A 12,113-nucleotide genomic window follows, 5' to 3' on the forward strand; every position below is an offset into this window, starting at 1 on the left:
GTATGCCTAGTAAGAGCTTGATTAGCTGGTTCAGGTGTGTTTAATTGGGGTTGGAGCTAAATTCTTCAGGACACCGGCCCTCCAGGACCGAGTTTGGGCACCCCTGCTGTAGTGTGTCAGTAGGAAATATCAATTTACATTTCCAAACATTCCTTCAGCCATTAATTGTAATAATCCAGTGAGATTTTTGTATGCAGAAGTAGTCTGACAACAGCCAGTGCTCCACACAGAGATCTGATCTCATCATCATCCAGTCAGTCTGGAATGACATGAAGAAACAGAACAAACTGAGACAGACTAAATCCAGAAGAACTGTAGCAACGTCTCCAAGATGTTTCAAGAAACCTACCTGCAAAGCTACAGTACTGTTAAAAGTATTAGGCACTTGTGTAAAAATGCTGTAAAATGAGAATGCTGTCAAAAATAATGTCATAAATAGATTTTATGTCAAGGAACCCCCCCCCCCCCCCCCCCCCACCCTTATAACTATTATATTTTCTTACTGTCATGGGACACTGCCATGGCTCCATCAACATATTGTTTCACCAGGGTCACGATACGATGCATATTGTAATCGTTTATGTGTGCATTAATAGCACACCAGATATTGAGATTCAGTTATTTGTCATCTTCAACAGTCAGCTTAATTAGTAATATGAACCAAATCTGTCCAAGATTTTAATAATTAAATCTGTTTTTGAGTTTCATATGAAGCATATGATAAATGCATGTTTCAAGTCAGGCCATAACTACACACTACAAACACAAATGGAATTTAAATGTAGACGGCATCGCTGTCTTTGACTTTCATCAGGCTGATTTTCACAAATTCATACTGTCTAATGCAAAGTAATAATGTCAAAGTAGATTTGCATTTCCACAAGAAAAATACTAGTGCCAGCTTAGGCAGTGATGCTAAAAAATAATGCTAAATTTAGACTGTGCATAAGAATCAAATAAATCAATCTTTTCAGTGTACAGGTGGCTATAAAAGACCAGTCATAAATAATTATGTAAATAAGTTTAAGTTAAAAAAAAACAATACATTTAGTATGTAAATTTCACAATGGTGTCAGTGGTATCAGCTACATTTTGAATGGTAGTAAACATTCTAACTATACAAGTCATTGGGAAACTGAAACTACAAGGTCAGTAAAGAGAGAAAATTCACCTCCTCATGGTACCGCCTTTCCTCCTCTTCCACTTCCTTCTGAGCTTGCTCCCATTCTTGCTTTAACTTCTCCTGTTCACGCTGATATTTCTCCTGTGATCACACACATGCATTTCATTCATTTTAATGTTGACAGAATGATAAAGGAGCATACCATCAGAATTACGATGGTCAGAAACTAACAAATGCCTTTAAGAGAAACTCTAGCACATGGCAGCTCCAAATGGCTCTTTAATAGTCATGGTGAGGTGCTTGAAATTTGAAAAATACATTTAAAGAAAGGCAAGCTTGGCAGCTGAAAGTTATAACATTTTAAAGGCACAATCTTTTCCAAGTGGTAAACTTTGACAGTTTGGAACAAACCAAAAATAAATAAATAAAATAAATACAAATGTCTGTGTGGATGTACCATTAAATAACTTTACATGCCGTGAAAATCTATTTTCTCAAATAAGCAAACACTTTCCCACATACACACACTCGCACAAGCAGGGGTGTCTTTATCTTCAGAAGGGACTCGTGTATAATGCTGGGTTCATGTTATGGTTTGTGTTTTTACTGCCTATGACGAATAAACAATATTTCTTAAGAATTTTAGTTGCTAAATTGTGCAAACATATTCAAAACTGATCCAAGATTAGCTTCTTAGAACTATCAAAAATGATTTCAACATTTAAGTCACTCTTAAATGCCAGTGGAATTAACATGAGCAGTTCAACCAACAAAGAAAATTCTCTCTCTCTCTCTCTCTCTCTCTCTCTCTCTCTCTCTCTGACAACAGCCAGTGCTCCACACAGAGATCTGATCTCATCATCATCCAGTCTGTCTGGAATTACATGACGGAACAGAAAAAAACTGAAATACACTAAATCTAGAAGAACTGTGACAACGTCTCCAGGACATTTGAAGAAATCTTCCTACAAAGCTAATACCGTGAAAAGTTTTAGGCACTTGTGTAAAAATGCTGTAAAGTGAGGATGCTTTCAAAAATAATGTCATAAATAGATTTTATTTGTCATTTAATTTCTATTAACTAAATCAACATTTAGTGTCACCTCCTTTTGTGTTTAAAACAGCTTTTTATCCTAGGCAGACTTGCACATATAGGTTTTCAGGTAGCTTTGTAGGACGTGTTTTGTAGACGTTGTCACAGTTCTTCTGGATTTAGTCTATTTAATTCATTAAATTTAGTGGGGTCCAATGATGTTTGAACTCCAGCGTTCTTCAAAAATATCTTTCACAGAAAACAGAAAAACAAAAAGGTTTGGTTATGAGAACAAAAAATTTCTGAGATAATGATTACAGAATTTTCATTTTTGGGTGAACTATCCCTTTAAGTGCCCAAATACTTTTTGGAGTCACTGTATATTGATGCAGATTAGCTTTAGTCTAGTTGTGCAAGGTTGAAAAACAGGCAACAGCCAAGTGTGGGTTATAACAGCTAAAACATGCATCCTCTCATCTTATCAAACTATTTTGAGTCAGCAGATCATCTGATAATATCTAGTCAATTTTAAGGAAATGGAAAACTTAATCATGGAACATAAAGGGATAGTTCAGCCAAAAATGAAAATGCTGTCATCATTTACTCACTTTCACAACATTCCAAATGTTCTTTCTTGAAAAGAACACTAAATGAGTTATCTTGTAGACTATCCAAGCTGCTTGTCCTTGGTCTTATCCACTTTCATTGCATTGAAAAAAGCAGCCTGGACATTCTAATGACAGAATTTTCAATTTTAGGTGAATTATTTCTTATATGCTTAAGCAACTTGCATAATATGCTAAATGCCTGGTTAGTCTACAGTCTGGTTGATCTATGAAGCCTAAGCATGCTCAGGTTGTGCACTTGAAGCTTGCCCGATTCTCAGTGCTGGCTCAAGTAGGCTCTGGTTATTCAAGCCATTGTACCTGAAGCATGCGTTCCTGATCTTGCTGCCACCTCTCCTGACGCTTGCGCTCTTCCTCAGGGTCCCAAGAAATGTGTTCACCCCGCTTCACCAGATTCAGCACTGGGGGAGGGACCTAACCGTACCGTCCGCAATATTATGCAGCAACACGCAAATGCGGCGTATGAGGATGCACCAGACAACACCAAAAACAGTGAGGAGGGGAGTGGATAGAGAGACAGTTGATCTATAACCCTGAAGTAGTTGTTATTACCTGTTCTACTGGAGAAGATGAATGTGAAAAGACAAGAAAAAATGGGGAATTTCTGCTGCTTTACCATCTGGTATAGAATATTCTGTTTTTATTTTTCTTATTTATTTAATTAGTTTAATTTAGTTTAATTCTGACAACAGATATCGTGCTTATATTTTCCAAAAATGTAAGTGGTGCTTGTGTATGCAAAAGCTGTGGGTGGTTGCCTATTTAAAATAGTTTAAAAAGGTGAAAACATTATGATGGAATGAATGAACAACTCCCATGAGCCACTGAACATGATGAAAATGATTCAATATAACATATTAACTAATTCTTGCGTTCAAAAACTCACCATTCCAGTTCCTGTTTCCATGGTAACAGTGACTCTGAATGGATCTTGTTTCAGGATTATGGTTAGTGCAGCATTTAAATGGTGGTTTGTCAAGTAAGCAATTTCTTTTACAAATAAAAATCAAGCTTGTGGTTTCTACAGAAGCATATAGTGTCACATAACAAAATCTGAATGGGACCCTTCTGGACCTTTACTGACCCTTACTGTTTTACACCATTTAGCATTAAAAAAATCCAGCATATGATTCAGGAAGATTTGTACAATCACTTTACTAGTGGTAATTCAAAAGAATCTCTTTGTAGAAAAATAATAAAAAATACCAGATGAGAAACAGCCAGAAAAAAAGAGAAAGAAAACTACAAAAAGCCTAAAGGATGAGGAAAGAGGAGAAAGAGATGAATAGATTAAATTTCTTTACTTACATTTCCATTTTTTTCTGCCATATCTGGAAAATGAAACATGCCATTTTTAAAACATGCACTTTCAGTGATTTCATGAATTATTCATTTTATTAATATGGAGAGATAGATGGATGGATGGATGGATGGATGGATATATAGATAGATAGATTCTATAGGATCTATATATAAAGGAATATAAAGTGTAAAATGTAAGAAGAAATATTAAGAAAAAAAATGTATCCAGACTCTGATGAACCTGTGGACCAATTCAGTGGGTTTAAATTGTATATATCTAATGGGAGAAGTGAACACCAAGATGTTACTCTTATGGTTACTGTTGGCTAAAACAAATTTTGAATACCACTCACCTGGTTTGGTTCTGTATGATTCTAGGTTGGATGGTTCTGATTGATTTGTTGATTCCTGTGGGATCTCAGTTGCTAGTTTATTTACCTACAACCAAATCAAAAAAAAAAGTAATGGTCAAATAAATATAACAAATATATTTCATTCTTTTAATAATCATTATATTTGTATATAGTATTTTTGCCTGTGTTTTTATACAAGCACAAATACAATACAGATCGCTATAGACTAACCTGCACAGCAGAGTTGTCAAACTGAATCATGTCCTGTTGAGAGTCACTCATATATGTCTCATCTGTCTGCTCTTGATCTACACAGGAACATGAGCCATTTCCATTTTTAGAATTTAAACACCAATATGAAGAAAAATGTGTCTTTTGTAAAATGAGCTGGGACATTTATCAAATAAAAGCTAACCAACCTGTCTTTTCAGCTTTTAGCTCCAACACTTCTGGGGATATAGTGACATCACCAACCTGTGGGACTGTCCCACCTTCAACCTGTGCAACAGACAGACTTCTTGAATGATAAGAATCCACTCAACTGCTATACTTAGTGTAAACTCTCCATTCTTTTGCTTGTATGGGTTGATGAGATGGGATCTGGAGCAACTTTACCTCTTCACAAGGTGCTTGGAAAAAAACATGTACAAAAATGTGAAAAAAGAATCCATCACTAGTTATGATTTAAGGGAATACAAATGCGTTGGTACTTTTAAAGTATTAAAGTTCCCTCCATCATACAGTAAGTAGTGCTGGATTCTTTTTTCACATTATTTTGCTTGTATGGGTCACAGCACATACTTACCTCTGTGGTATCTTTGTCTTTCTCGCAGCACTCTTGTGTGCACATGGAAGAGAGTGTGTGGTCCGTGGGCTGGACCCCCGACACATCAGTATCTGTGATGTCTGAGTCTGTGTGCTGGTAAGAAGATGGGAAAAACTGCAGAGAATCATCTTCTGCCTGTTTGCTTTTCTGTGGTACTCCCTTCTTATTGCTATGGCCGGAATCCTCCCTTTCTCCATTCACACGCATTATTTCATCCACCTGAGTGAGAGAGAGATTCAACATTCAGAGTAGACATATATTTTCTTAATCAGTTTTTTTTGTCTCATATTCTTGTAAACATCTTTAAAACAAGGCATATTTACTTGAGAAGCAAAGCTGTATATGATAATAAAGGATCAATTTTAATTTTTTTTTACGTAGAGCAATATAAGTAGTACTTTCATTTTAAATCATATTCACAAATATGAGTTGGTAACTCCAGTCATATCAGTAGCCTAATTTATTTTACGAATCACCTGATGAATGAATTGGATCAACTGATGACTACTATGTTGAGAGCACATGACCAAGCTAATTCTACTCACTTAATATTGATGTTGTCTATATTTTCATAGACATATGACAGATATTTTAATTTAAATAAATAAATTAAGGCTGACTGCATATAATGCATTTCTACAATGGCATACGTCAGAGGAGGCCAGAGGAGAACTGGCCCCCCGACTGAGCCTGGTTCTCCTAAGGTTTTTTTATCTCCATTTCTGTCACCAATGAAGATTTGGTTCCTTGCCACTGTCGTCTCTGGCTTGCTTAGTTGGGGACACTCAATTTCCAGCGATATCATCAACTTGAATGCACAGATACTATTTGAACTGTTTACTATTTTGCATTATTACACACTATTTTTCCTATTTAATACTGTAAAGTTGCTTTGACACTTTGGTGTGATGTTACAGCCACACTGCTAGGTGTACTAAAGTCAAAGACGATTAGCGTACGAGCCAGTATAACATACAATTACTGTGCAGATTTGCTACTAGAGAATATACTTAAAATTATTTTTTTAACAAGTTGCCATTTTTTCTTGTTTTAAGCATAAGCCCCATTTTATTTTTCTAGATTTATGTTTGATATATACAAAAACGTTATGAAAAATGTCACTTCATAAAAATACATTCTCTGTTCTACAAATATATATTCTCTAAAAGTCTTAATGTTATGTCCTAGTTAGTCCTAATGTGCAATTCAGCTTCCCAAAAAATGCAGCCTAAAAAATGCAGCATAAATGGCTGCCCACTGCTCCGGGTGTGTGTTCACGGTGTTCACGGTGTGTGTGTGTGTTCACTGCTGTGTGTGTGCACTTAGGATGGGTTAAATGCAGAGCACTAATTCCGAGTATGGCTAACCATACTTGGCCACATGTCATGTCACTTAAGTCCAACTAATACTAGCACTGACCTATTATATTATATTTTATTCTGTTATATTCTATTCCATTCCATTCCATTCTAAAACCTAGCTATGTGTACTGTGCTAGACAGCGTGTGTGTGTTTCAGCTGATTTGCTCTCTGTGAGTGTTTTTGTCCTTGTATGGAGCACTTCACATAGAAAGAACCCATTCACAAACACACACCACATACCTACTGAACACTAGCACCCATTCAACACATGCCCACTTTAACTCATTCCAGCCACCAGAGGGCAACATCTGCTACTGTTGATGCTTTCTGAAAACACTACACTTCTCTTAGGAGATGAACAGAGAATATTCCTACAGCACTAAATTATCCAGGATATTAGCTCCTAGTAATGTACAATTTAAATATAAACTTAGATTTCTCTTAAAGGGAATATAAATGAGGCATTTACCGACATAAATGCAGTTTGAGATTTAAAACTACAAAATTAATGTGGATAGCTCGAGAGAATTAGATTTTTACTTGCATAAAAAAAATCTATTTTTATACCTAAGCTATAGATATTTGTATCAGTTATAAAACCTCTTAAAAAGTAAACTCTGCAAGGAGAAATGTTGAGCTGGTTGAACCTTAGCTGTTCTCATTTCAGCAGTAGCACTGCTGTAAGGTTTCGGACCCAGCGAGGGTGCTGTCACATCTCCCACAAATTCATGCTCTGTGCTGTATCCCGTCACCCGTGCTTCGACCGTGGATGTAAATTTGGCCAAGGGAAGTGACTGCTGCCTCAGGTACTGCAGAGGTTTTGAGGAAGCACTCAAAGAAAAGGGGATGTCTGGGGAGGCTGGGAGGGAGGAGTGACGAGTGGGGTCAGCAGACACGCTCCTCTCCAGCAGCTTGGGGAGTTTGAGGCGCTCAATAATTGCCTCACTGATGGTAAAACGCTGGGCATAATGCTGCAGCACCGAAGCTGCTTCCTCTGGTGTGCGGGCGTTCCAGTATGCTTCATGCAGCTCCTGTTCACGACGCTCCCTAGTAGACAAAGAGAAACAGTATAGAAATTACACTAAAAATATATTCACGAATTGAGATCCACTAGATTACAGAAACTATAATCTACCGTTTCTATGACACTTTTGTCAGTAATGGTATGTTACAGTACACCAAATTACTGACTGTAATGACACTGACAGAAATGGCACCGAAAGTAACACTACTACTGACTGTAATACCATTTACAGTAACACCACCAACAGAAATATCAGTTACATTACTAACTGTAAGGGCATTGACAGAAACTATTACCACTACTGACCGTAATAGCACTTACAGTAACATCACTGACAGTAACACCACCGACAGAAAACTCACTTACATCATCACCACTGACTGTAGCTGCACTCACAATAACAGCACTGACAATAATACCACTTACAGCAACATCACTGACAGTAACACTATTAACAGTAATACCATTTACAGTAACATTACTTATAGTGACTGCAAAAAACAGTAATACCACCAACAGTAACATCACAGACACTAACAGGACTGACATCTGTACTTTTAATATTAGCTTCTCTACGGTAGTATTCAGTTCCATTGCATACACAGAAATATATAGTCGTTGTGTTACAGTTATGGATAATAGTACAGCAAAGCTTGCTGTTGTATATAAAGCATTAGACAACAGAGCATGATATCAGAAGTATAAAATTTCCTGCGATAAGCTTGTACGTAATTAACTGTTAACTTAGTTTAGTATTGAGATTTGTGTTGTTCTGTCAGTTGGCGGGAAAAGCTAACAGCTCAATCATGCAGCTCCTGAATTAACTTCAAGTTTCTCGAATGGAAAAATTCACATTCAAAGCGGATGACTGGCTGAAATAGGTAAAATATTTGAAAAGGTTTCATATTGCATCAGGCTTGGAGATACACCCAGATGAAAATCAAGTGAATGGCCTGATTTACACGATGGATGAGAAGGCTGAAGTTATACTAACATCTCTGCACTGAAGCCCTCAAGAAGTGAGTGAGTACGAAACTGTAAAGAGGCTAAATAGGCTAAATATATCACTTCATAGCAAGCATAAACATGATTTTTGAAAGGGCTAAATTTATTCAGTGACAACAAGCAGTGGGCGAGTCTGCAGATAATGGATTTTCATTGTCTAGCTAATCACTCTGGATACAGAAATTTGCACGATGAGAGTGTGCAAAAAAAAAAGAAAGTATATGAGGTGAATGCTGCCACACTAGCTGAGGGTGCAAATGATGACATTACATTCCTTGACTCATTGATAGCTAATGTGACAGGAGGTCTGTGTATATAGACAGTATAGACAGTTCAATATAGTTCAATATGGTGTGGATGTAACGGCAGTGCCAGTAACGCTGTATAATCAGGGCCAGTTCAACAGACTAAAACTTACAGAATGAATCCTCCAGGGGCCAGAAGGAAAGTCATTAAAGTTAAAAGGGAAATTCACAGAAATGACACCACACCCACATCTGGTACTTGCCTAAAAAGAAGGGTTTATGATGTACGTAGTTAATACAGTAGATTGCACAAACATTAGGCTACTTTTAGCCTTAGAAACTGGAGCTGGAGCGTGAGTAGAGTACAACACTGTGCTAAAGCCAGGGGCAAAACCTTTTTTTCTGTAAGTGCCCAGGCATATTTCACTCCCTCTTGTGCTAAAGGTGAAGGAAGAATTAAAGCAAATGGAACAGCATGGGGTTATTACAAAGGTGGAAAAGCCAACTAAATTATGTGCACCCATGTTGGTGTTGCCAAAACATATGGGCAAGGCGAGAATCTCCATGAGTTAAATCACATCCTCTCCCTTCTGTGAAAAAAAAAAAAACTTTAGGACAGCTTGCCAGAGCCAAAGTGTTTTCTGAACTCCACGGTAATGCAGGCCTCTGGCAGATTCTTTCAAAAGAATACTCACCACCTTCTTAACTTGATTACTACTGTTATAACTGTCTATGCACTTCCAAAAGCCCCTGTCAAAGATTCTTAAGGGACTGTAAGGCGTTCTTTGTCAGATGGACAACATGCTCAACTGGGGAACCACATAGGGCACTTCAGAAGGCCAGGGTCACCCTCAATGATAAATGAGAGTTCTCTAAAAAGAAAATCATGTTTCTAGTACAAATCATTGTGGCATCAGGAGTGAGGGCAGACCCAGACAAGGTGGTGGTAGTGAAGGCCACGAAGGAACCATATAATAGCAGTGACATTAAACGTTTTTGTTGATGCCTCATATGGGTTGGAGACTGTTCTCCTTCAGATGCAACAAAACAAAATATGGAACCCTATGGAGTATGCCTTAAGAGCTCTAAGTAACACGGAGCAGCGATATGCTTAAATAGAAAAGGAGGCACTGGCCTGCACATGGGCCTAAGAGAGGTTTGATGAGTTTCTGTTTGGGAAAAGTTTTCAAATCGAAACATAAACCTAACATAAACCTCTGGATTATCTGCTTAGCAAGAAACTGAATGAATCCCTCCACTCATACAGTGTCTTATAAGAAAGATTAGAGTTACTCCAAGGTATCTATCTTTGATTGTAGTTAGAGATACCCTGGACAAACAGTGAGTGACCAATGGGGCACAATAATCCCCACAGGTTGTTGAAGGTTTTGGGCAGTCTCCCCCTTTCGTCTACATTAGAAATAATAATAACATCACTAGCAGTAAGAACATTGGCAGTAATGTCACTGGAAAAACAAAAAAACAAAAAAAACAACAACACTGACATCAACTGCATTCACAGTAAAACCATTTAAAGTAACACCAATTAACGAAACACCACTTAATTTAATGCCACTGACAGTAACAGCACTTATTGTAACACCACTGACAGTAATGCCACTGACAGGAATCACTACTGTACTGACATTCAGTAATAATAATTTTTGCTTATGTGATTTTGCTCGACCCAGTGACACCTGTACTGTTGGGATGCAACAAAAAGTATAATAACAAAAGTTGAAAGGGTAGGTGGAAATGGCAGACATACTTCTCCTCCACTATTTCTCTGTACGTCTTGATACTTTTCCTTCTCTGTGATCCTCCATCTCCACCCAACAGTCTCTCCATCATCTTTCTCTCCTCTTCTTTCTTGATCAGATCCTGAGACACACTCCTTCTGCGACTCTTCCATTTGGCCAAGTCCTGACACACAAACATAAAATTACAAACACATTCTGATCCATATGTTGGTGCTAAGAGGAAACAGTACTAGTAGTGAAATACACTTACATCCTGCCAATGGTCTTCTTCCTCTTTCAGCTTGTTGTACTGGTTGTGCATGAGCTCATGTCGAACTTGACTATGGGGCGGCAACATAGAGTCTTCCTCACTTCTCATGTCAATCATGCTCACACTCCTGTTATAGAGAGATTTAAGATCATTGAATTACTGGTAATTTAGAACATTTAGTCAACTAGAAGTCAACTTTGAATGGCAATTGCAATTATTATCAAGCAACCAGTTAAAAGCACGGCCAGTGAGTCAAAGTGAGCATTTATAAATAGATAGGTTGTGCTGCACATAAGCCATGCATCCAAAGAAAGAAGGCCAAAAGTGTACATGTGCTGGAAGACACTTTGAAACAACCACAAAATTGATATTATCTAACAACGGGTAAAATAAACACATTGTCATTACATAAGAACATACTGTTTAGTTTCAATTTCTTAAATGTATGTATAAATACAAGTATAACTTCATCTTTCAGATGCAATATCAAAAAACATAAATATCAAAAGGTCACAAGTTTAAGTGTATCTTTACCTTTTTAAATACCATTTGTGGATAAGTGGTTACATTGTATTAGCATCCCACTAAACAAGAAACCGCCACATTACACATTTTTTCACATCACAAAAATTCATTGTTAGTGTACCAAAACAAAGTGATGAATGCACAGCTTGGCGCATGCAGACATTAGGCTGTGGAGAAAAACGGGCACCCCCACCAGCGTGTTTTTTTTTTACAGCAGTGTGTTAAAGAGACTTACTCTGGATCATCAAACACACTAGATGAGCGGCTAAATCTACAACATGGAAAGACAAAAGAGCACATGGACACTGATGACCAACAGATTTAAAAATAAACAAATACCTAAAAAATGTAAAAAGCTTAATTGATGACAAACCTGGCATTGCATTATGTTCCATTTCACAGAATATGAAAAGTTCTAAGTATTGCAAACTACATCCAATTCCAAAACACAAAAAATGAGACAAAATGTTGACAAATCTATATACACATTCACTTTTAAAGTGCGAATAAAGAGTTTTATAGTAAAGGGCATATGTCACGGAGACTACACACACGCACACACACAAACACACACATTTGTTTTTGTGAATTGTGGGGACATTCCATAGCCGTAATGGTTTTTATACTGTACAAACTGTATGTGCTATTGCCCTACACCAACCCTACACCTAACCCTACG

The 12,113-nt window shown here is 37.3% G+C and overlaps 1 protein-coding gene across 1 annotated transcript in view; it reads right to left on the minus strand.

The window, feature by feature from the left end:
- Nucleotides 1–12,113, minus strand: part of limch1b (LIM and calponin homology domains 1b) — a 52,438-nt gene that overhangs the window by 13,634 nt on the left and 26,691 nt on the right. Inside the window, exons 4-14 of the mRNA XM_016450507.1 lie at nt 11,670–11,705; nt 10,910–11,036; nt 10,668–10,822; nt 7,273–7,672; nt 5,243–5,482; nt 4,857–4,935; nt 4,669–4,745; nt 4,438–4,522; nt 4,091–4,113; nt 3,083–3,196; nt 1,172–1,264 (exon numbers count right to left, since the gene is read on the minus strand). Of these exons, the coding sequence (XP_016305993.1) occupies nt 1,172–1,264; nt 3,083–3,196; nt 4,091–4,113; nt 4,438–4,522; nt 4,669–4,745; nt 4,857–4,935; nt 5,243–5,482; nt 7,273–7,672; nt 10,668–10,822; nt 10,910–11,036; nt 11,670–11,705 (1,429 nt within the window). The remainder of the gene's footprint in view (nt 1–1,171; nt 1,265–3,082; nt 3,197–4,090; nt 4,114–4,437; nt 4,523–4,668; nt 4,746–4,856; nt 4,936–5,242; nt 5,483–7,272; nt 7,673–10,667; nt 10,823–10,909; nt 11,037–11,669; nt 11,706–12,113) is intronic.

The sequence above is a fragment of the Sinocyclocheilus anshuiensis genome, unplaced genomic scaffold (genome assembly GCF_001515605.1).
Source record: "Sinocyclocheilus anshuiensis isolate Anshui unplaced genomic scaffold, SAMN03320099.WGS_v1.1 scaffold2039, whole genome shotgun sequence".
Taxonomy (NCBI): domain Eukaryota; kingdom Metazoa; phylum Chordata; class Actinopteri; order Cypriniformes; family Cyprinidae; genus Sinocyclocheilus; species Sinocyclocheilus anshuiensis.